The sequence below is a fragment of the Malus sylvestris genome, chromosome 4 (genome assembly GCF_916048215.2).
Source record: "Malus sylvestris chromosome 4, drMalSylv7.2, whole genome shotgun sequence".
NCBI classification, from domain to species: domain Eukaryota; kingdom Viridiplantae; phylum Streptophyta; class Magnoliopsida; order Rosales; family Rosaceae; genus Malus; species Malus sylvestris.
In genome coordinates this window covers 1,454,988-1,478,729 of record NC_062263.1, presented here as the reverse complement: position 1 = coordinate 1,478,729, position 23,742 = coordinate 1,454,988, and the positions used below count along the sequence as shown (strand labels likewise).

General features: G+C 36.2%; 3 protein-coding genes across 3 annotated transcripts in view; 2 read left to right on the top strand and 1 right to left on the bottom strand.

Moving 5' to 3' along the window:
• LOC126618694 (protein ECERIFERUM 26-like) overlaps window positions 1-17,953 on the top strand; it is a 36,859-nt gene extending 18,906 nt beyond the window's left edge. The window contains exon 3 of the mRNA XM_050286837.1: window positions 17,781-17,953. The gene's annotated coding sequence lies outside the window, so the exon portion shown is untranslated. The remainder of the gene's footprint in view (window positions 1-17,780) is intronic.
• Window positions 13,713-17,953, top strand: LOC126618695 (protein ECERIFERUM 26-like). The gene is made up of 2 exons (XM_050286838.1): window positions 13,713-14,174; window positions 16,898-17,953. The coding sequence occupies exons 1-2, from the start codon at window positions 13,749-13,751 to the stop codon at window positions 17,777-17,779; spliced, it is 1,308 nt and encodes a 435-aa protein (XP_050142795.1). The 5' UTR covers window positions 13,713-13,748; the 3' UTR covers window positions 17,780-17,953.
• Window positions 17,954-21,508: 3,555 nt separating this feature from the next.
• Window positions 21,509-23,243, bottom strand: LOC126618691 (chaperone protein dnaJ 20, chloroplastic-like). The gene is made up of 2 exons (XM_050286832.1): window positions 22,599-23,243; window positions 21,509-21,981 (listed from the first exon to the last, which is right to left on the bottom strand). The coding sequence occupies exons 1-2, from the start codon at window positions 23,073-23,075 to the stop codon at window positions 21,823-21,825; spliced, it is 636 nt and encodes a 211-aa protein (XP_050142789.1). The 5' UTR covers window positions 23,076-23,243; the 3' UTR covers window positions 21,509-21,822.
• Window positions 23,244-23,742: the final 499 nt, after the last annotated feature.

Sequence of the window (23,742 nt, the reverse complement as noted above, 5' to 3'; positions counted from 1 at the left end):
CTGGAACCTTTCCTGATTGCTTACCTAGTATTGCTCTCGAGTAGTCATCTTCAACGGTTGGAGCTGGGTCTCCAGTCACCAAGAAGTGATGAACCATTCAAATGCAAGGGTTTGCATTCCTCTCCTGCATCAGGGGACAAATCCTACAAGAGAAGATGCCACACATGTAGGGGAAAACCAGGGAAAATACCACTTAAGCAAGGGGAGCAAGTAAGACAAGTGAAAATGATACATTGAAGCATGTGGAGACAAGCACAATAAACACGTGCTGATTCATCCCCGACAAAACCGAAGATCACTTGCCACATGAAGCTCTTAACAGTGCAATTTCATTCAAGATCAAGCCTCGAAGTCTTTGAAAAAATCATAAGTCCGATTCAAGATCAAGTGTCCACCACTTTTGAATCAAATTCCGCTCCAGATAAAAGGAGTAAATTCAGATCTTCGATGCTAGTCTAGCAGAAAGTCCTACAACCCAGTTCAAGAAAAAGCCTGTGGAAAGTTAACAACAAGTAAAGCAACTCTTTCAGCAACTCTTCTTACTAAGAGACTAAAGCAGAACGATCAACGATCAACCTAAATGATTTGAAATCAGGGGGAGATACTCATCAGGGGGAGCATCCAAAACAGATCAAGATTTTAACGAGTCAATCGAAGACTTGTGGCCATCTAAGGGGGAGTGTTGTAGAAATGGATGTCCACTCAAATAATGGGCAAGTTGCCCTTCCACTATTTAGCATGTGATTTACTTCTATAAAAACAACACTATGGAACACAACAAAAAGAGAGAGTTTCATAATTGGTGGTGGAGTTCACGGGAAAGATGGGAATGAAAAGAAAGAAAGAAAGAGAGGAAGGAATGAAGAGGAAGAGAGAGAAGGAAGAGGAAGAGAGAAAATAGAGGAAGATGAGAGGAGATAATAGAGAGAGTTATCTGTGTACTCCTATTATTTCAAATCATAATGAAAGCACCACTGCTGCCCCGAGGACGTACTCCAGTCACACTGACTGTAGAGGAACCTTGTAAATTTTGTGTCTTGTTTCATTTATTCCACTGCACCCACAGTCAATTTTACAACAAAGCAAACATTGTCCAAAAAAAGAAAAAGAAAAAGCAAACAGATCTGACTTCAAAACGTTAATGACTGCATGCATACAGTTGAAGGAGGGCCCTCACTTCCTTATCTTTCTAATTTCCTTCTGCTTGTATATATCTCATTTGCTCGTTCTAATTGAATGGAAATTCAGAATTCCAATAAACAAATTAATGTCAAACTAAAATTTTTATTTTAACAAACGATAGCGTTAGTAAGTTAAATTATTAATAATTAGGTAGGAAGGAGATCGGTGACAATTGATATGCACCAAGGTGCATAAGAAGTACCAAGGTGCATAGGAATCATTGTTTTCCGATATTACAATGAAACACCATTTGCGTCAAACTTCAACTTCAAAAATAAAATCGTTTTAGTTGTGACAATAGAACTTCTAGCTTAATATTATTAAAGTTACACTATCTCTATTCGCTCACGTGTCCTGTGTTTGACGTTATGAAAGAGAAACTTATATAAAATGAGTTATAACTACGACATGGTATCGAAATAGAGTAAAAGTGTTTGCAAAGAATAGCCACACAAAGATTATATAACCATCCACATCATTTGGTTTAGAAATTTGGTCTCCCTAGCAATACCTTATAAAGAGAGTTTTTTTTTTTTTTTTTTGAACAAACAATAGGTAACTTTACATTAAGGGTAATGCTAGATAGACCAAATTTGTAAACCAAATGATGTCTTACCAATAGAAAATAAGCACGTTACAATAGATAAGTAATAATTAATCCAATCATCAACAACAACACCATTTGGTTTACAAAATTTAGTTTAAAAATTTGGTCTCCTTAGATTTCCCTTATATTAAACTATGGAAAATGGGGATTCAAACATGGGATTTCAAATGCAAGGGCAGATGCTCTTAACCAACTAAGCTACAAGCAACTTGCATGCTTACAAAGAGAGTTCAAATTCATATATATCGTTATGAGTAATGCTAGGTTGACCAACTTTTTAGACCAAATTTACAAATTATATGATATGTCACCAATAAAGAATAAGCACGTTAATCAACATTTAAATTCTAATTCAATCATCAATAACCATGTTTTGTAGTTTACAAAATTTAGTTTAAGAAGTTAGTCTTCCTAGCATTATCATATTGTAGTCATGAGAGCTACCTTAATGAATGAATAGCTATTCAATAATTAAATAAAAATAAATATATGCGATATAAACTACTGGAAATGAGAGTTTCCCCCTTAAAACTTATTTTATCTCACTTAAAACCCATCCTCTTTATTTTTTTTCAGACATAAACCCCATTTACTAGAGTCCAACTAAGCAAATTTCCTTAACAAGCTTGGTATGTCAGTTTTTATAATTCTCGTGTTTCTAAAATACCCTCATAGAGTGTAACATGGGTTAGGTTTGACTTATAATTAATAATAAATTTTACATTTTATTATTTTCAATGCAATTAAATGTCAATTAACCTATTATTTGATTGGGCTTTTTTTCTAATTTTTTTTACCAAAAATTGTTTTATCATGAAACTAGCTTACCTTATTAGCATGCAATATGTTTATACCATATTTAGGGCTTCGTATATTTGGGCCTTGGGCCTTGTATTTGGGCCTCACACTAAAGCCCATACTTTGTAAAAGAGGAGGAGCCCCTTATTCTATAAAAGGGGACTCCTACCCTCATTCTAGGGGAGGCCTCACTCTCACTCTCGGAGGCCAATTCCTAGGCCTGAAGCCTCTCATCCCCTCTTAAAGCTTCCTCACACCCCCTAAGCTCTAAGCTCTCTCTCCCTCACTTCTCAGAGAAATATAATACAATTAGTGTGGACGTAGCCCAAACCTTGGGGTGAACCACGATAACTCTTGTGTCATTTACATTTCATGCAGATTCACGGTCGGATTTACGTTGTTCCAAGACCATCCGGTTTTGTGCATCAACATTTGGCGCTGTCTGTGGGAAACGACACAAAAAATCATGTCGGTTCTCCTTCATTTTTTCATCTCACCACCGTGTCTGCAAAATCACAAAAACCCAGACACAGAAAAGATCCAGATCTCTCTCTCTTTTTCTTTCTCTCTCTAGCTTCTCTCTCATTTCTCTCTTTAGAGAGCTCTTTCTGTCTTTGAGCCTAGAGAACCCCAAACTCACCGACTGCAAAAAAGTAACAAAAATGGCAAACTCATATTTTTAATTTCCACACCACGGCATGTACTCGGAGAAGCCTCAACCAATCAATTTCTAGAAGGAAGAAGGCAGTCGGGACAGGATGAAAGAGGTGATTGTTTCAAACGAGGAACTCTCCCAATCCTAATCTCACGCTATCTCACTCATTCCCTCCCTCCCTCTCACCATGGCCACCATCATCAATGACCTGTCGGAGCCCATACTCTCCACCGTCATCACCTTAGTTTCTGACATCCGGACCAGGAACTCGCTCTGCCTTGTGTGCAAAAAAGTTCTGGAGCATGAAGAGGACCACGCACACATCCCTCACGCCCCGGGGCAATGCCTGCGACCTCCACAGGATCCCAATTTGCTTCACGGCGGTCGCCCAGCTCGACCTCTCACACTTATATCCCCATGGGGCCACGCTCTGCTCTCCCTCTCCGCCGCCAACACTGCCCATCTTCTCCTCGCCTAACATCTCTGCGACGCCTTCCCATTCGTCACCTCACTCACAGTCTACTCCCGATCGCCCTCTATCGTCCAGATCGTCTCCCATCCTGAGGAAGAAGAAGCACTACATTGAATTTGAAGGGTCTCTGCTTTTAGATCTTTCCCAAAGATTGAATCTTTTCTTGGTGGGTTTTTGTCTGTGGCCATGAAAAGCTTCTGTTGGCGGCGAAGAAGAGATGTACGTGGTACCTCCACCGCAGCGATGACGTCACTGATGAGATGCTCAAACGGTCAGTCACCTTTGGGTCCTCACAGCATGGAGCGTTTAACTTCCCAAGGTTACGAAGTGACATTGAAGACAGGGAACATAACTTTATGGACATCCCCACTTGACCGTATTGCAACGACATAGCGGGTCAATCTGTTGCCAGTAACAGTCCGTACATGATGCACTCGTATGATTATGATAGTGATACAACACCAGAAAGGCAAAGGCAAAGCCAAAGGCAGGCATCTTCTCTATCTGAACCTATCAGCTTATGCCATAGTCCTTCTTCTTTCTGCACACTCATCTTCCCCTTTCAAAACCACCTCCACCTATGGAGATGATTCGAGGAAGGGCCTCAACAAAAAATTAGGGAAGAAAAGTAGCAGTTTCGCATACAGGATACGCGACCACGGTGAGAGTCAGTCGGTCTTCTTCAGCGATGGCTGCAGATCCCAGCGGCAGATGACAGCACAAAAAGCAAAAGAGAAAGGCAATGGGAACAGAAAAGAAAAAGAAAAAGAAAAAGAAAAAGAGGAGTGAGAATGGATGGGCACAGGCTGTCCAAGAAAAGCAAGTAGATTTAGCCCTCCAGTTTCGCCAAGAGACAGAGACAGGCGCAGAGGAAAGCAAAAGCAAAAAGAGAAAAAGAAAGAGACACCATCATCAAAAAACAGGCAAAGGCAATCATCCACTAGCAGTGGCACGGGCACCACCAACGTGTCTTCCACGAACTCCAACCATGCATTCACCTGTTATATATATTATCTCAACTGCAATTATTACAGCAGGAATATCAGTGTCCAAAGCAGTTGTCACTTTAAAGAGAAAGCAAAGCAGAAAACAAAGGCAACAGCAACGCACCAACGACTGCTTTATTTATTTTTGAATGATGTAATTTATTTTTTGTATCTTTCGGAAACATCTGTATAAACCCCATCAGAGGGTAATATGTATAAACCCCATCAGAGGGTTAAAAAAAAAAAAAAAAAAAAAAAAAACAAAAACAAAAACAAAACAAAACGACAAAGCTCACAATAAATGGGCTGTCATGTTGTGGAGGGCGAAGGCCCATAAGCCCAAAAAAAAAAAAAAAAAAAAAAAAAAAAAAAAACTTCAATCAGGCCATCAAAAGTACGCCCAGTACTTCAAGTCATACATGAGCATTACTCATGTCAATCATACATAAACATTCATGAGCATCACTCATCCAATCATACATAAACATTCATGAGCATCACTCATGTCAACATTCATGAGCATCACTCATGTCAACATCCATGAGCATCACTCATGTCAATCAACATAACCATCCATAAGCATCACTCATGTCAACATCCATGAGCATCACTCATGTCAATCAACATAAACATGCATGAGCATCACTCATGTCAAATCAGCTTCAAAGACTTCATTTACAGAGCTCTAGCTTCAAAAGCTTCATTCACAAGAGCTCTAGCTTCAAAAGCTTCATTTACAGAGCTCTAGCTTCAAAAGCTTCATTTACAAGAGCTCTAGCTTCAAAGACTTCATTTACAGAGCTCTAGCTTCAAAAGCTTCATTTACAAAAGCTCTAGCTTTCAAAGACTTCATTTACAGAGCTCTAGCTTCAAAAGCTTCATTTACAAGAGCTCTAGCTTCAAAGACTTCATTTACAGAGCTCTAGCTTCAAAAGCTTCATTTACAAAAGCTCTAGCTTTCAAAGGCTTCATTTACAAGAGCTCTAGCTTCAAAGACTTCATTTACAGAGCTCTAGCTTCAAAGCTTCACCTACAAAGCTTCAGTGCAGGGTATACAAATACCGCCTCCGAACAACCACCACTTCGGCCCATACATGGATTCAATTTGAAGTCTCCAGCCAACAGACTCTATTGACCGAAGACTTGGGGGACTACATTATGTACCATATATTGGGCCTCAACTGGGCCTCATAAAAAATACTTGGGAGACTCTAGCCCATCACTTATGTATTGAGGAGCGAGCCCTTATTCTATAAAAGGGACTCCTTCACTTTTAGAGAGCACTCATGAAAAATACTTGGGGGACTCTAGCCCATCACTTATGTATTGAGGAGTGAGCCCTTATTCTATAAAAGGGAATTCCTCACTTTCATTAGAGAGCACCCATTATTCATGTACTGAGGAGTGAACCCTTATTCTATAAAAGGGACTCCCTCACCTTCAAACGCCACAAGCCAAGCCAACCAAGGCAACATAAGCTACAAGCAAAGCGGCCTCACAACATGTGCTACTTCTAGTTGAGCATCATTTCAGATTGGGCACCGCCTCATATCGAGCATCAGTTACTTCGGCCCACACATGAACTGAATTTCAAGTCTCCAGCCAAAAGACTCTTGACTGAAGACTTGGGGGACTACTGTTTATACCATATTTAGGGCCTCGTATATTTGGGCCTTGGGCCTTGTATTTGGGCCTCACACTAAAGCCCATACTTTGTAAAAGAGGAGGAGCCCCTTATTCTATAAAAGGGGACTCCTACCCTCATTCTAGGGGAGGCCTCACTCTCACTCTCGGAGGCCAATTCCTAGGCCTGAAGCCTCTCATCCCCTCTTAAAGCTTCCTCACACCCCCTAAGCTCTAAGCTCTCTCTCCCTCACTTCTCAGAGAAATATAATACAATCAGTGTGGACGTAGCCCAAACCTTGGGGTGAACCACGATAACTCTTGTGTCATTTACATTTCATGCAGATTCACGGTCGGATTTACGTTGTTCCAAGACCATCCGGTTTTGTGCATCAACACAATATATAATATATAAAAAAATATTATGGTGTTTTACGTTGAGATGGACAAAAATAATTTCTGTCCAAAAAATTAAACAAAATAATGGTTGTATTTTTTTCTTTCCATAGAAAATAATTTACCTATCTATATGTTAGTACCCACTTAGAATAGAAATTCTGTAAAAATAATTTACCTGCCCCATAGATGTGATATTGTAAAGAAAAAATGTATATGATTACTTTGGATATTATAAGTAATAATATGACAGTATTATTTGTATAGGTAAATTAATAAGTAGATTGGTAAATTAGTATGTACTAAAAAATGCAAATAAATTAGCTTGTAACAAAAGAATGTATGTAAATTAGTGATTTTTTTTTTAAATATAGGTAAATAGTTTGTATCAAAAGAATGTAGGTCAATTAGTGAATTTTTAAAATATAGGTAAATAGTTTGTAATACGTGGTTTTAAAACAGAAGCTCAATTGCTCATTGATAGTATAATTGAAGGTGAGTAATAATAATATTTATTGACATATTTAGGTCATTGTGGCATATGTTGTAAATATTTTATAAGGATATGTCATTTATTTGCCAACATGGCAGACTATTTGAATTTTGAATTTTATTTGGATGTTTAATATGAGGTGGGTTTTTGTCTAGACAATATTAGTTACAAGGGCCTATATCTAAACAACCCTATAAACTATAATACATTTTGGTCAATAACATTAAATTCTGACAACCCAGATCCTCTACGGATCACAAAAAACTGAGCCTAAGGATCAAATGATCCGGGCCGTTGAAATTTGATCTAATGGCTACAATTATTATAACTTTTAGAGGGGCTCCCTATTTGAAGCCGTTTGATCAAATTTCAATGGCCCATATCATTTGATCCTTAGGCTCAGTTTTTGGGGATTCAGAAAGGATATGGGTTCAAATTCTGATGTGTTATATGTGGTATTAATATAAATAAAAGAGACAGATAAAAATGCTTTCATCAATCAACCAAAAACAAAAAAAATTAAAATATGCGATCGAATATATACCCACTTCGGTACACCCTTCAAATAATTCAATTTCTATCATTTTCTAAGTTGTGAGAGAGTTCAAATTCTGAGAGTGAATCCGTTACCCTATAAATCAATTTATATTGCAAAAGATATCGATATGAAATCAAACGTGACACCGAATATGAATATACCCTTCTTCAATGACCGATCCCGACATCTCCTTCTTAAAAAATCAAGACCGTAGGGCCACAACTCAAGTTGTACCAAATAGTGTCACACATCTTAGTCAAGTTACTCAAATTGACTAAGATATGAATGTAAATATATTACTCAAATTGTCCAGTTGCAGCTTTAAGGTTATCTGTATCTGAATGTTTGTTCTTGTAAGTTGTAAGTGACGCAGATGTTTCCATTCTTATCAAATACAAATCCTATAGTTTGAAAAATAAAATACATGAATATAATTTTCCGGATTTCCCAATATATATATATTTCTCTCTAGTTTGGTACGACCAGAGCCAAAGACCTCAAAGCCATTTTTCTTTTCATTTGGGTAAAATTTTAAAAAGTTTCAGAGAGACGGGGAACAGTCCACTAATAATGGCATCGATATTTCTGCACTTAAGCATCTATGCAATTAATAGGTGTTAGGTTTTTATGCAAAAAACCTCTCGTTTGCAATTAAAAGTTGGACAATTTGATATAAGTTGTGATATGTTTTATAAAATAACTAACGTAAAACTTTTAGCTTTAGTCAACATGCCCCTCATGTCCGACCACTTTAGAGAAAAATAAGAAAACGGAAATGCAAGTACTATTATTTAATTCAAAACTCAAAGTCTTTAAACATTATGTTAATTAGGCAACACTTGGGTTTCCCCTGCATTTCAAAACAATGATTAAAACAATTTTATTTTATGTTTCTAATATTTGTCACAACTCACATGTTACTGAGTCAGATTGGCAAACATGTTCATTTGAGCAACAGAGTCTAAGAAGAAATAAATATATAATCTAACAAAACGTTGCGAGTTATGTACATTATATATATCTTGCCTGGAACTATGATTGTCACGGACTGGGATACATCTTTGCAATTTCTATTTTAATCATCCATCTGATCAGCAAGGTGTTTGTTTTTTTTTTTTTCTTGTTTTTTTTTTGGATTTTGGAGAAAATCAGAATCAAGAATGTTTCAGGAAAAAAATATAGAAAGAAAATGAAATGAGAAGGTCAGAGGCAGGAATGAAGCTTATATATATTTGTGGAGCGGATTGGAGCGTGCGTTAAAGGGTGATACCCTTTAAAAAGAAACATCCAGGGTGAGGAAACAGAGAGATTCTGGAATAGAATTTGTTTTGGGAATCAACAGGCTCAAATTTCCTGGATTTTCGGGGGGAATGTCTTTTGTCGTTTTTTCTTTTTTTCTTTGTGATTTGGGCTTTTATCATGTACAATCTTCCTTTCTTTTCCGTTTTCTCATTCCCTATTTGCTTGTCTTGATCTCTTCATCCTCCTTTCTTTGTCCCCTGAAGTTTGGATTGCTAATTTTTTTTTTATATGGTAGGATATGATTGATAACTGGGAGACTGGAGGGTATGGATAATTGTCATCTGTATTCTGTTTTGGACACCGCGTAGGAAGTTAGCTATGAACCAAAGAAGTTTCCTTGTATTGCTTCTCCTTTATCTTGGTGATAACGGCTATTTGATGATCAGTCTTTTATTGTTGGTTTGTATTTAAAATGTTCTAATTTTCTTTTTTGGTTGTTTTCCCTGTTTTGCTTGTCTTGAACTTTGGTTTCGGATTGCCTTTGCATATCTTATTTCTGCACCATCTTATAAGCCTGAAGTTCTTACTTTGTACTTGACTGTCTGTCTTGCTAGTATTCTCTTCTCCTACTTAAGTTCTGAAATTTTATTTGTGAGGAAACAATCTTATGGTGGTTTCTCACGTTGCAATGATTTGGTGGGTGGTGGTTGTTGGCATAGTACAATTTTGCGCTTCCGATGCAGTAGTGACACTGCGTTGTACATGTCATTTAATTGTAATTTCTATTACCTAAAAGATGTGTTTTTTTTAACTTTCCCCTTCCGGTTATGTATAAAATAAGGTTGGTTTTTGTTTTTTTCAAGCGAGTGATGGTAGGTTTATTTCACTTTTCGTGTACTATTCACAGAATGTATTATTTCTTCAAAAACTATGTATTTGATAGTTTAAGTGCCAAAACTATTTGAAAACAGTGAACATTTGTTATCCTTTGTTCTTTTCTGGTTTTTGGGATGTTTTGAAAAGGAAAGGAAGGATCTTTACCAGTATGGGGTACGTTTGGACGGTGGACATATCAGTAGACATCAGTAGTATATTGTCCAAAGACTGAGAATTCACTCAGGTTTAGATTTGGTTGTTTTCTGTGGCATTTCTCGCAAGTCAGTCCATATTATCAATTTATTCAGTATGGATTCCCAGAAGCCTCTTTATTTATTTATATCTATTAAATCAGTAGATATGTTTACCTTGATTAGATATCCTTACCAGTTATTCTTGTATAACTTGTAATAATTACAGGAGAAGCACAGAGAAAAGAAGCATAAAAAGGAAAAGAAGGACAAAGAGAAGAGAGAGTAAAGATAAAAGTGAAGGAAAGCATCGGGAAAAGAAAGACAAGAAGAAGGATAAGGAGAAAGATAGGGACCCGGTTAAAGATAAATGGCATTGTTGAAGCTCCGTCATTGGCTGTCTCCACTGCAAAGCCGACATCTACAGCAACACAGGTTGTTCCTGTTGCTGAAGCATGCATGAGACCACCCCATCCGGATTCCAGATATCTAAGCCATGTTTATTTGGTTCCGAAGTTGGACTGCCTGATCATGACGATCAAGATTGGTTGTTTGGGTGCAGTGATGCCCAATCAAAGAAACCCAAGGTGGAATCTTCAGGATTTGAGTAGACACCTGAGGTATGGTCAGAGGTTCTGTGGATAGAGTCCGCTGACGTTCATGCCCTGCCGTATGTCATTCCATATTGAACAACTCAAATGGGCACACTTCACCTCGTAACTGTGGTGTGGGCAAACCCTTGATAGGACCACACTAGAGCAAAAGCTACAGAGGCGTCCGGGCACCTTCGACAGTTTTTGAGTTTTTAAGCTGCATTCATGTGATCAGCACTGTTGCAGTGATCATGACTCAACACGTCCCAAACACGAATGTCGTCACACGTCACGGGGACACACTCAACACGTAATGGCATACTCGGGGACGGGCTCGCTATTTGGATTCAACGGGTGGTTTTCCCCAACGGCTAATTCATTCAAAACGGAAAGTTTCATAAACGCGACCAAGTGAAATGGTTTGCGTACAAAAGGGAGGGAGAGATATATAAGGCTTGTGCATTTTTTGTTGTCATTTGGTTAGGAGTTGAGAAGCTCATCCTAATTGAGCATTTGAGAAAACTAGATGTGGTATATTTGGAACTCCACCTCAATTTTGATTTGTAACATAGAGCAGCTCCTATTTACATAAATTAAGATAGAAGGAGGAAAGGGGAAAGTAGTTGCATAATTCGTTTGGCCTCTCATTATTGTTCTTCCCCATTCAGTGTTTCCATATTTGTATTGGTTTCATGTTTTTGGTGGAGGGTGGAGGGAAGGGATCCTCCACCTGAGCCTCATGACCACACATTCCAGACTCTTGAAATTTGATCCAACGGCTAAAATTATTATAACTTTTAATGGGGCCTCTTGCTTGTAGTCTTTTGATCAAATTTCAATAGCCTGGATTTATGGGTCATGAGGCTCAGATGGAAGGGATCCAGAGAGGATCCCTTTCCGAGGGTGGAGACTTGGATTAATAAGTCACATAATGAATTGGCCACCAGAATACAATGCTTTCATTTCACAAATAAATAAATTCAAAAAAGGTGCACTTGAATAAAGTGACCCTAATTAATTTCCTTAAATTCCCCGAAAAATCAGTGGAGCGGTGAGAAGCAATTAGGTGCCATGACTCATTACTGCGACGGAGGAGGGAGGAGGAGGCAGGAATGGGAGAAACATAAGGAAAAAAAAATCAGGGTCGGATTAATTTCAAATTTTTTTTATTAAGGATTTTTTTTTAATTGAAGACGAGTCAGATCATGAGCCATATCATATGGTACAAATTATTGTATATTTAGGTGATAAAAATAACATGACCAATCATGCATATGCTTGTTTCCTATCCAACTGATTTTTTTATTTTTTTTATTAGACGTAATATTCGTCAATTTTCCTTAGAACTTGCAAGGCATTGGCAGTATATTTATATTTTATCTAATACCTCACTGAACTTATATAGTTGGCTAAGTTTCTCATGCTGTTAGATTTTCGAATTGTCCATCAAACTTTCTCCATCTTAGTCAGGTGTTGTCTATGTGAAAAACTTCTAAGAGTAAACAAGTCATTTTGTCCCTCATTAAGAGTTATGGAAGGGAGGACAAGTAGAAATGGTTGCAGGTTTAGGCGTTAGTGAGGTAAAAAGAATGGAATAGGATTCTTTCCCCTTTTTTTTTCCTTTAAATTTTCTCTCTTTCTATTTGAACGGTCATGGTTAAGCCACGTCAACATCTTATATTAATTTTTTTTTATAGAAAGAGACAGACAAAATAGAGAATGTGAGAGGAGAGGATGGAAGGGAATGAAAGGAGGAGGGAAGAAAATTCTAGTCTAAAAAGAATATAGAGTTTCAGAATGTAAAGTAACGGTTGTAAATTAGTTCATGAGGCATTCCAAACAATAAGCCTAAAAAAACACTAAATAATTATTAAACATGCTCCTAGTTTTTATTTATTTTTTTCTTTTATCTAAAATATTCATTGAGATTAATATAACTCACCATTTTAGTCATTGGCAATGAAAACTGATAGAAGTAGTTCCTATGTTTGTTGTATTGTAAATCATTTTGATCATTCTGCAAAAAATTATCAATATTCTCGTCAAATTGTCATGTTAACAACTATGGGACAACCTTTTCAAGAGTAGTTTTATCAAAGCAACCCCTCTACTTAACAAGGATATTGTTAGATTTTTCATATAATGGACAAACTTAGGGACGATGTCTATCGATTTTCATTGTCAGAGACCAAAGTGAGGACTTATGTCAATCTTAAAGACCATTTTGGATAAAAAGCCATTTTTCATTAAAAAAAAAATTGGATTTTACCTTGTAAACATCATATTATACTACAAATGTAAGATAGTAGACTTTAACATGATTGCATTACGCTAACAACGTTTGAATTAAATAATACTGATCTTTTTTTCTTATTAAGAAAATATTCAAAATGGAACAAGTTCATTTTAGAACACTACTTGGCTATTCAATAGTAGCTCCTGCTTCTACTCAATTACAAATGAACACGTGTCTAAAATAATTGAAATTGTAAACACAGACTGGATACGTGTTTATCTACAATTGGATAGAAGCAAGAGCCACTACTTGCTGAACTTGTGGCAGCCAAGTAGTGTTCTTTTTGTACTGTGATATTAGAGGTTTGCGATCATAACTTAGAACAAGGACTTGATAATGGAATAAGAAGCATTACCCTTTAAATATAGCATTTTTATTACACGAAAATGCAACTATTTTTGCTCTATTTCTAGGTTTGGGCCGATGAAATTTAATGAAGGCCGCTTAACTGTTCTTCTGTAGAGAATTTTTAGTGTTCCCGTCACACGAAGTGGTACATCACGTGTCCCTATATAAATGGTGAGTTATGTGTGTTAAAAGGCTAATAACTTAAAAATTAAAAATTTTCACCACTTGCATAAAAACATGTGGTGTATTATCCGTGTTCTCCTCACAACTAAAAATTTTCCCTTCTTCTGAACCAACCAATTGACATTTCATCTGCAATAGAGGTCAATTAACTTTCTCAACTGCTCATTTAACTTTCTCAACTACTCACCTTCACATATATATTTACAAACTACACCATAATCTTAGGCACCGACCTAAACACTCAAACACCCTCTCATTTCTCTACCACCATGGTCTTAGCCAGTCAAGAAAACTTGGTCTATGGCATCAAGCTTTCATCGGTCGGGCCAGCCAGGGTTACCGGTTCGGACGTGGTTCATAACCCGAGTGGCATGGACTTGGCTATGAAGCTTCACTACCTTAGAGGAGTTTACTTCTTTGATAGCCAGGCGGCTCAAGGCCTGACCACTAACCGCATAAAGGAAGCTATGTTCACATGGTTATGTGTCAGCTACCAGACATGCGGCCGGTTTCGGAGATCCGAATCCGGCCGGCCCTACCTGAAGTGTAACGATTGCGGTGCGAGGTATCTTGAAGCGCAGTGTGATAAAACCATCGATGAATGGCTGGGGATGGACTGCTCTCTTCAGAAGCTGCTTGCTTCTAACCAAATCATTGGCCCTGAACTATTCTTCTCTCCAGTTGTTCTCTTCCAGGTAAATTTTTTAGAAAAAATTAGTATCCGGTCCCTAGTTTTTACTGTTCATTGACTAAGACCTTATTAGTTCTCAAATTTTGATTCAAGTCCCTAGCATTGATGTGATAATGAATTTACATGTTTATTATATAATTTTTTAATATAAAAATTAGTAATTAATTTAGGGTTTAATACTCACACCTCTATTAAACTTCTAATTAATTTTCAATTCAAACATTTCAAAAATAAAAAAAATTAAATTAAATTAAGTTTGTACCTATTAGGTTTTTTTTTTTTTTATATATATATAAAAAGATTCTCAATTTTTTAATCTTAAATGTACCCATTCATATAATTTTTCAATTTTTTTAATCTTAAATGTACCCATTCTCAAATATATCAATTTGTTATATGTAAAATGTACCCTTTTTTTAATATAAAATCCATTCAAATTTTTTAATCCATGTTTAAACTTATATGGGTTCATTCTTTTTCGTTGATTTGAGAATGTATCCATGTTTTGGTACAATAACTTTTTTTATTAATTTTGGTTAATGTACCCATACATATATGTATATATACACACACACAATATAATAGAGAGTATAATTTATATTTTATTATTTTTAATCCCATAAATTATGGGTTTTATTTAAAATCTCATTAATATAAACAATTACAAATTTCAATTTTTAATTTTTAATTAAAAAAATATAGTAACTTACATTATTGCATTAATGTCAAGGATCTCAATCAAAAACTAAAAACTAACAAGGTTTCAATCAAAGAATATTGATAGCTAGGGACTGCATCCAAAGTGTCCCAATTTTTTATTTATTTTTTAAATCAAAGAATATCCAACTCTTAAAAAGTTGGCAGTAATTTGTACAAGTTGAGAAAAAAAGATACTTCCTTTTTTCTATATGATTATTGTGATTGAAGTATTTGAGAGCAGATTAGTTTTATTATTCGTGCTATTTTTAGCTTAACATCAAACTCGTTACAAATTTTGAGAAAAATAAAAGAAAAAAATTTCGGCCGTTTAACATGAAGGACAAGACATAATGCGTTATAACTTAACATTACAAATTTATATGAGTAATGCAATTCATACCATGTTTTTATACAACCTTAGGTGGCATCTGATGTGGACAGCCACATCATTTGAAAAATTTGCAAAACCCAAGGAAATGAAGGAGAATGATTCTTCGTATACCACAATCATCATTTAATTAACTAGTTTTTCCTAATTATTAGTTTATTAAATAATGAACTAAATTTAAAAATCTAATTAATTCAAATGATGTGTCTATCCACATCAAATGTCACATAATATGAAAATATGGTATAAAAACTTGGTATGAATAACAATACTCAATTTATATTAATCTTGCATGATAAAATCTAAAATCTCTTCTAACCAAGTAAAAAACCAAAAGACACGCTGGGCGAACTGGTGGTCATGTTCCCAATCTAATAGTCATTAATATTGGGCATTAAATTTGATTGATTCGTTTAAGATGACTTGCCATACAATATGCATACTTTTTTTTAATTTTTAACTCACACAATGAACAATTTAATTTAGTATCGAATTCATCATTCACGATATTCGAACTTAAAATCTCTCATTTCTGAATAAAAAATAATATTATTATACTCACGATATTCAAACCTAAAATCTCTCATTTATGAATAAAGAATAATACTACTATGCTATAGTACTTATAATATGCATACTCTGAAAAGCTAAAGGACCACCTAACTTTTGGTATTTTTAGGCATGTTCTAAAAGACGCAGATATTCCCAATCTAATGGTCATTAATATGGACTTGGATTCTCTGCCCTCCCAATTCGGTGCCCTCTTCGTGCTCTCCTGTTTGTGTGGTCACGGTTAAGCCACGTCAATATTTGATATTACTATTTTTTTTTGTCTTATTATTTTTATAAAAAATAATATAAAATGTTATCATGGATTAACCGTGACCACACAAAACAGGAAGGCACTGGAAAGGTACCAAAATGGGAGGGCAAAGAATCCAAGTCCCATTAATATTGGGCATTAAATTTGATTGATTGGCTTAAGATGACTTGGCATACAACACTCTTAAAAGCTAAAGACGCTGATGTTCCCAATCTAATAGTCATTAAGATTGGGCATTAAATTTGATTGATTGGCTTAGGATGACTTAACATGCAACACTTTTAAAAGCTAAAGGACAAACCAACCTTTTGGTATTTCTACGCAAGGTTTGAAAGGACGCTAGTTAGACGGGATCTAGGCAAGTCAGTTTTATCATATATAGTATAAATAAGTATTTTTTATATTAAAAAAATACATAATTGTACTGAGATACATAAATTACAATAAAATAATATATAGATTATAAAGTATTAGAACATATTAAAAATATGAGGAACAAACTATAATGAGTGTATGATCAGTGATTCAACAAGTCTCTTATATTTTATTAAAAAAATAAAATGCAAAATGAAAGTTGTCGATTTTCTGTCTAGGTGAGAGTTGCGATCTAAGTAGATGCCTAAGCGGGTCTAAGCAGTCTAGGCAAGTGCTTAGGCAGGCTAGGCGGACACCTAAGCAAGTCTAGCCGTCTTTTCTTGATATTCAAACGTTTAGGGATTAATCGGGACAATAACCAGCCTTCTAGAGTTTAAGCGGCGCTGGGTGGAAATTTTTAAAACAATATTTTTAGGTATAATTAATGCTTTATTTTCTGCAGGTTACTTATTTCAAATGTGGGGGAATGTCACTAGGCCTCAGCTGGTCTCATGTCCTCGGAGATGCATTTGCAGCATCAGATTTCATCAACGGCTTAGGGCAAGTCATGTCTGGTCTGGAGCCCAGCAGGCTACCAAATTATGCAAAACCGAACACAAATGTTCAACAAAAACTTGCAAAAAATCCATCACCCCCACCACTCTCCATCAGACACGTGGACTCGGTTGGTGACTATTGGATAAGTCCCAATAAATGCAAGATGGAAACATTCTCGTTCACTGTAACTGCCACGCAGCTAAACAACTTGCAAGTCAAGATATTAGGTCCAATTCAAAGTGACCAAATTCCAATTTTTGAACTTATTTGTGCCCTAATTTGGAAATGCGTAGCCACAGTTAGAGAAGGGCCACAACCAAAATTGGTGACAATTTGCAAAAATGACACAAATAAGAGAACAGAAGGTAACAGTCAGACTATAAGCACAGTCGAGGCAGATTTTAGGGTTTCGGATATGGATCTGAAAGAACTAGCAAACTTGCTAGCCAAGCAAGCCGGCCAGAACGAGAAAACACGAATCGAAGAGGCCATAGAGAATGAGAATGGAGTAGCTGATTTTGTTGTGTATGGAGCCAACTTGACGTTTGTGAACTGGGAAGATGTCGATTTTTATGGGTTGGAAGTGAAGGGACATAAGCCGGTTTGCGTGCATTATAACATACAAGGTGTTGGTGATGAAGGGGCTGTTTTGTTGCTGCCTGCTGGGGCTAAAGAGTTGGGTGATGGAGGAAGAGTGGTGACTGTTATTCTGCCAGAGAAAGAAGTGTTTGGGGTCAAATCTGAGTTGAGGAAAAATGATCTGCTGTTTGGTAATGAGCTTGAATGAGTTAGGGCATGGGTGGTAGTTAGGGTTTGGTGTGAAAATGATTGAACTCTAGGGCTTGCCATAGGGTTTGAATCAGAGTAGGCAACCGCTAAAAAAGTTGAGAAAATATGTAAGAAAAATAATTGAGCTCTAGGGCTCCCGTTGTTTATTTTCAATAAATCTTTATTTGGGCAATTTTTTTTATTCCGAACACTGTGGCATTGTGTTGTCATCTCACTTATATTGTAACGTGTGTTTTTATTTTTTATTAATATATTTTATAAGTGAAAAATATCAATCATGTCATTTACTTATAATATAATGTACAACGTAATAACTATTTCGAGATGATAATCTCTCACGTATTACTTTTTATTAAAGCTTTGAGACCATCATTAAATTATAACTGAGGAATAATGTGACATGAAAATTAATTATGTCCTACCTACCTTCTGAAGTATCTCAAGAGTCTTTTTAGATTAGCCACTGACGAGGGTCGAACTTACACTGTCATGCAAGAGCTCAATTCCACCACTGTGGTAAATGATCACTTGCCTAAAAGTACTTTGTTAATTTTATGCTTTGTGATCATCAGCTGTACAACTTTACCAATCGAAAACCTAGACACAACCACACCTTCAAATTACAATTCCTGAGCCCTAGAGGACCCTCTTAATAAATAAATAGAATGAAAAGAAGACACACACTCTTCAGCATAAGCAAAAGCAGCTAGAGATGAGCAGCACTATTCTCTGTCGACGTCTCTACAACAGTGATGAATTTCCTGTTGACCTAGCAAGTTTGAATTTATAAAATGGGTACACGATGAGATTGATATGTGTGATGGACCTAAGATATAGTTTGAGGAATAATTTATGCACACTTTTTTTACACGTAACACACCTCTCTTCATTGTAATTTTAAGATGAATAAATTGATTGAACCATAAGCAGTGTGACAACTATATGGTCCATTCATATTATCTACATTACATGAATCACCTAAATTTTATTTTAAAAAGTACGTAAAACTGAAATTGATTAAACTCGCTTTCAAATCCAATTAACTAGAGCCCTTTCTCTACTTTACAACCGTAAACCAAAAACAAACTAAACTAAGTAGTGATATGTTGAAATATCCCACATCGTCCATATCACTAAGAAAAGAAGAGTTCAAATATCCTAACTCCACTCCAACTAATACCGAGGTTTTTTGTGATAAAACCTCACACCTAACGGATTGTTGAAATTTGATCCAACGGCTACAATTATTGTAACTTTTAGAGGAGCCTCCTATTTGTAGCCGTTTGATCAAATTTCAACGGCCCGGATTATTTGATCCTTAGGCTCAGTTTTTAGGGATCCGGAGAGGGATCTAGGTTCTGGGTTCAAATGGAGAGGGTCTGGGTTCTTAGTTCAAATTCTGATGTCTTATATGTTGATGGTGGTATTAATATAAATAAAAGAGACAGAAAACATGCTTCCATCAATCAACCAAAAAAAAAAAAAAACATTAAAATATGCGATCGAATATATACCCACCTCGGTACACCCTTCAAATAATTCAATTTCTATCATTTTCTGAGTTATGAGAGAGGTCATTTTGTGGTTGGGTTCGAAAGGTCTAAAACCAAGGTCACTCACTGATAGTGATGAGGAGGATAGCAACCTGCATGGCCAAATAAGCCCTAAATATACGAAGAAATAAATTAGCTAGATTGTTCTTTTTATTATTCTGGACGAGTTGGAAATCAGCTTGAAACAAAAGACTCTCTCTCAATGGAGATTTGGACGAATACAATTAACGAGTCACTGCTCTAGTCTATCCACTACTTGTCTTTGAAAATTTGAGGTCAGAGGGCATTCTGATTTCCATCTAGGATGACCGTGGATCCCATCGTCACTGTGTTGTCCTGGGGATAGGGGGTCAGTTTACCGGAGAGTTAGCCATTTTCTAATCGCTTTGAGTGGGAAAGAAGTATATCATACTTTGCAGTTGATGACTTATTTTCTAGGGTCTCTCATCTTGTGCAAGTTTAGAGAGTAAGACTAATTTGGTAGACCAAACCTTATGTGTAGCTTGACTCACTTAATCTATTATCATTCTTAAAATCAAAAAATAAATACAAGTTATATGAGGACACTAAATATGTTATGAGCATATGTTTGATAAGCATTTAGTTGTTAGTTTTGTGCTTGAAATATGGAGAAATTACATGGTGCAAGAATGATGCACAAAGAGAAAACTAAATTTAAAAAAATAAAAAACTATCTCAAGTTTGTTTTGACTTTAAAATTTTCGCTTTTATTCTTGTATATTTCTTTCCTTCTTTCCAGCACATTTCTTCGCCTTTGCTTTCTTCTTTATAATTTATCTCATATATTAAGAATAAAAAGTGAAAATTGAAAATAAAAAACAAATTAGTATTAAGTTTGTTTGTTTGTTAAAGGGTGCGTTAAAGGGTGATACCCGTTGCACATGTAGAGAGATAGAGAGAAAAAAACGCCCACTAATTAAACCCAGGTTAGATTCTCTCCCTTGTGAGAGCCTTTCTCTCTGCTTGAGGGTTTTTCTCAGTTTTATCTGAGGGTTTAATTTCAATTCTGTGCAGATCGGGGGCCGCCGACCCTAGCTTCGGCTGGGCTTCCTTCCTTTGGGCCTTTCTCGGCTTGCTTTAGGTTTTTCTGTTTTGGGCCCATGCTGTTGGTTGAGTTTTGCTTTGGTTTGCTTGGTTGGTCCATTTTGTTTGTACATGTACTTTGAGTTTTAACAATAATGACAAAATAAATGGTAAATTGAATGGTACCATGATTGACTTTTTAGTGTAAAAATATGATTTTTTGTTAAAGTAAACAGTACCAGAAGCTTTTCGTTAAAATTCCCTATTTTATTTCGCAAGTTGTAAAGCAAATTGGCCAGTTGTAAAGTTAATCAAATTGGCAAGTTGCAGCTTTAAGGTTTATCCATACGGAATAGTACTTGGCTACTTTCTACTCAACAACTCTATGTGGCAATTCACAATAATTTCGTGTTTATAATTAAAACTAATTTTTTATACAGTAAAGATTATTTATACAAAAATCAAGAGTTTTAAAAAGGGAGTTTTAACAAAAAGCTCGTGGTATTGTTCACTTTAACGAAAAATCACATTTTCACTAAAAAAATCAAACATGGTACTATTCACTTTACCCTTTATTTTGTCCTTATAGTTAAAACAAAAAATTTTCAAGCATTTTTCATTAGTTTTCCTTTTAAGAGATCATCTCGGCCAGGAAGAGTTACCAGCAAGTACTGTTCATATACATATGCCTACTTGGTTATTGAAACTTAGAGCAATGATGCCCAAACTTTGGTCCAATAGAACCTTTAGTTCTTGAACTAAAAGATAATGGGAGACAAAAATTTTAAACCAAATTTGCAACATCCACATCATTAAATTTATAAAATTTGGTTTTTCTAGCATTTCCCTTAATTAAAAGTTAATGAGTATTCCTTAAATTTGTTATAACGTGAAAGAATAGTCATTTTCGCTAACTCAGTTAGAACTTCCATCCAAAGTAAAGAGTTTAAAGAAACGAAAAGTGAATTGAAGTTCTGCCGCCACATTATTACAAGTCCAGGTACGAATACCCACGATTATTTTTTTGAGAGACCAAAACTCTAACTAAAATTGAAGGTCGATTCCTCCAATGTTCTCATCTTGTATCCGATGAGAAGACTTGTCCTCCACCTCATTGAATACAATTTCAATTGGGAATAATTCAAGCTCACATGTTACTGAGTCAGAGTTGGCAATAATGTTTAATCAAGCAACAAAGTCTAACAAAACCTTATGTACATTATATCTTGCCTCTAATTATGATTGTCACGGACAGGGATTACATCTTTGCAAATTTCTGTTTTAACCTTCCATCTGTTTAGCATATTGAAATACTTTCCTTGCTTGGCTAGGGTAAATATGGTAACTAAATGGAAGCTTGAGTTCCCTCTGTCAATGTCAACCATGACTAAGAAGGTAGGGAAGATACATCTGCAGGCATACATAGAACACCGGAGGACCTATTTTATAGTTGATCGGACGATCCTTCTCTTTGCCGGCGCATTCGAGCTCCCCATGACATATGTGCTTCTCTTGTAGCAGCATCCTTGTTCATGCTTCTTCTCTTCAACTCAGAAAGCTGACTTTGCCATCGATTCCTCCAGCTGCCGACATCCTCCTCTCCCTGAAATTGTAAACAATCGAAATTGAAATTTAATGCCATTCCGGAATAGGAAAACAATTGGCTAATAAAGAGCTAATCTTGGCCATTTCCCTTTGATATTATACTACCATATATGTTAATCTTCATGCCTCGATATATTTCTGGATTTCTCGGTTGTCTGAACCTTCGAAATACTTTAATCATCGAGGCATGAAGATTAACGTGTATGGAAGGTTCAGACAACTGAAACCAAAACTGTCATCGAAAAACAACTGTTATGAAATGAACGAGGCTGCCAAGGCACAAGACGAATTAAAATCCCTCAAAATCCCAATTGAATACACCCCTAGACACCGGAGATTTGATATAAAACAGAAAGCTAAGGATATCAAAACCATGGCTTCTGAAACCAGAACTAATTCCAGCAAATACTTGCAATTACAGGGGCCGGTAAAACCCACCGAATCAAAGCTCAAAAAAAAAAACAAATACAGCACCAAGATTAGAAATTGAAAAAACCCCAATTAAGATTCAGAGATTTTCATAAAACCCATATTAATAATTTGGAGAAAGATCGAATTAAATTAACACCAAAATCATCAGAAGATTTAAATAAAAAAAAACCCAAAAAAAAATACCTCATCGTATTGGCATCGTCTTGCAGAGAAGGCAAGGTGAAGACCCCTGGCCATGTCTTGATCATATAAAGCTCTCCTTCTCGAATCAGACAAGGTCTCGTAAGCCTCCTGAACCCGGATAAACTTCTCCGTATACTCCTCCACCAGACCCGGAGGCGACACGTCCGGATGGTACTTCCGGGCCAGCTGCTTATACGCCTGCTTGATTTCGGTCACGGATCCGGATTCGGGTATGCCCAGAAGCTCGTAGAAGGTGAGCTCCTTGTACTCCGCCACCCACCCATCGTTGATGGCGGCCTTCGCTTTGAGCCTGAGGGGGCCGGACAGGTTCCGGAAGGAGGAAACCGATTTGGGGAAGAGGAAGCTGGGTTTGGGGTCGGGTATGGGTATGTTGGTAGGGATGGCTGTGTGGGATGTTGGGATGTGGAAGCAGGAATCGCTTCCCGTTCCTGAGATTGCTAATCCATAGCTCTGCATCTGTCCTCTCTCTCCTCTCTCTCCTCAGCAATGTCTTTTGCTTTCTATCTTTTGTGTATTTATCTTGGATTTTGGAGAAGATCAGAATAAAGAATGTTCAGAAAAAAGTTGAAGGGAAATATATAATATTTGTGGAGTGGATTGGACATTATATTGGACTAATGTAATGTAATGTGTGTGTATATACATACCATGGGCTGTTGTTTCAATGGGTAATTTGGTAGTTTTGTTTTTGGGATGTGACATTTCGGTGCTCTAACGTCCTAATAAAAGAAATACAAGAGATAGATGTCCTAATAAAAGAAATACAAGAGATAGATATGTTTTTCCTATTAAGAGAACTTTTGTGATGGGACGGTTGATAGTAAAAATAAATATCTATGGATAAGAATTTTTTTGTTTCATTAATATCACGTTTTAGTCAACAATTCTAAAGTGGGTATCAGGTGAAAGTTTACGTTAAATTATGATATACGTTATGTTAAAAATCACATGGGAGAGATAGAGAGAAACAAATGAATTGTTGGAGTGAAAATATTTACTTATGTTGCTAGCTTACAACGTGTGTATCACGTTTGGCCAACAATTTTAAAATAGGTGTTATGTTGAAACTTGTGTTACAGGGTGATATTCGTTATAGGCTAGAAATTACATGAAGAGAGGGAAA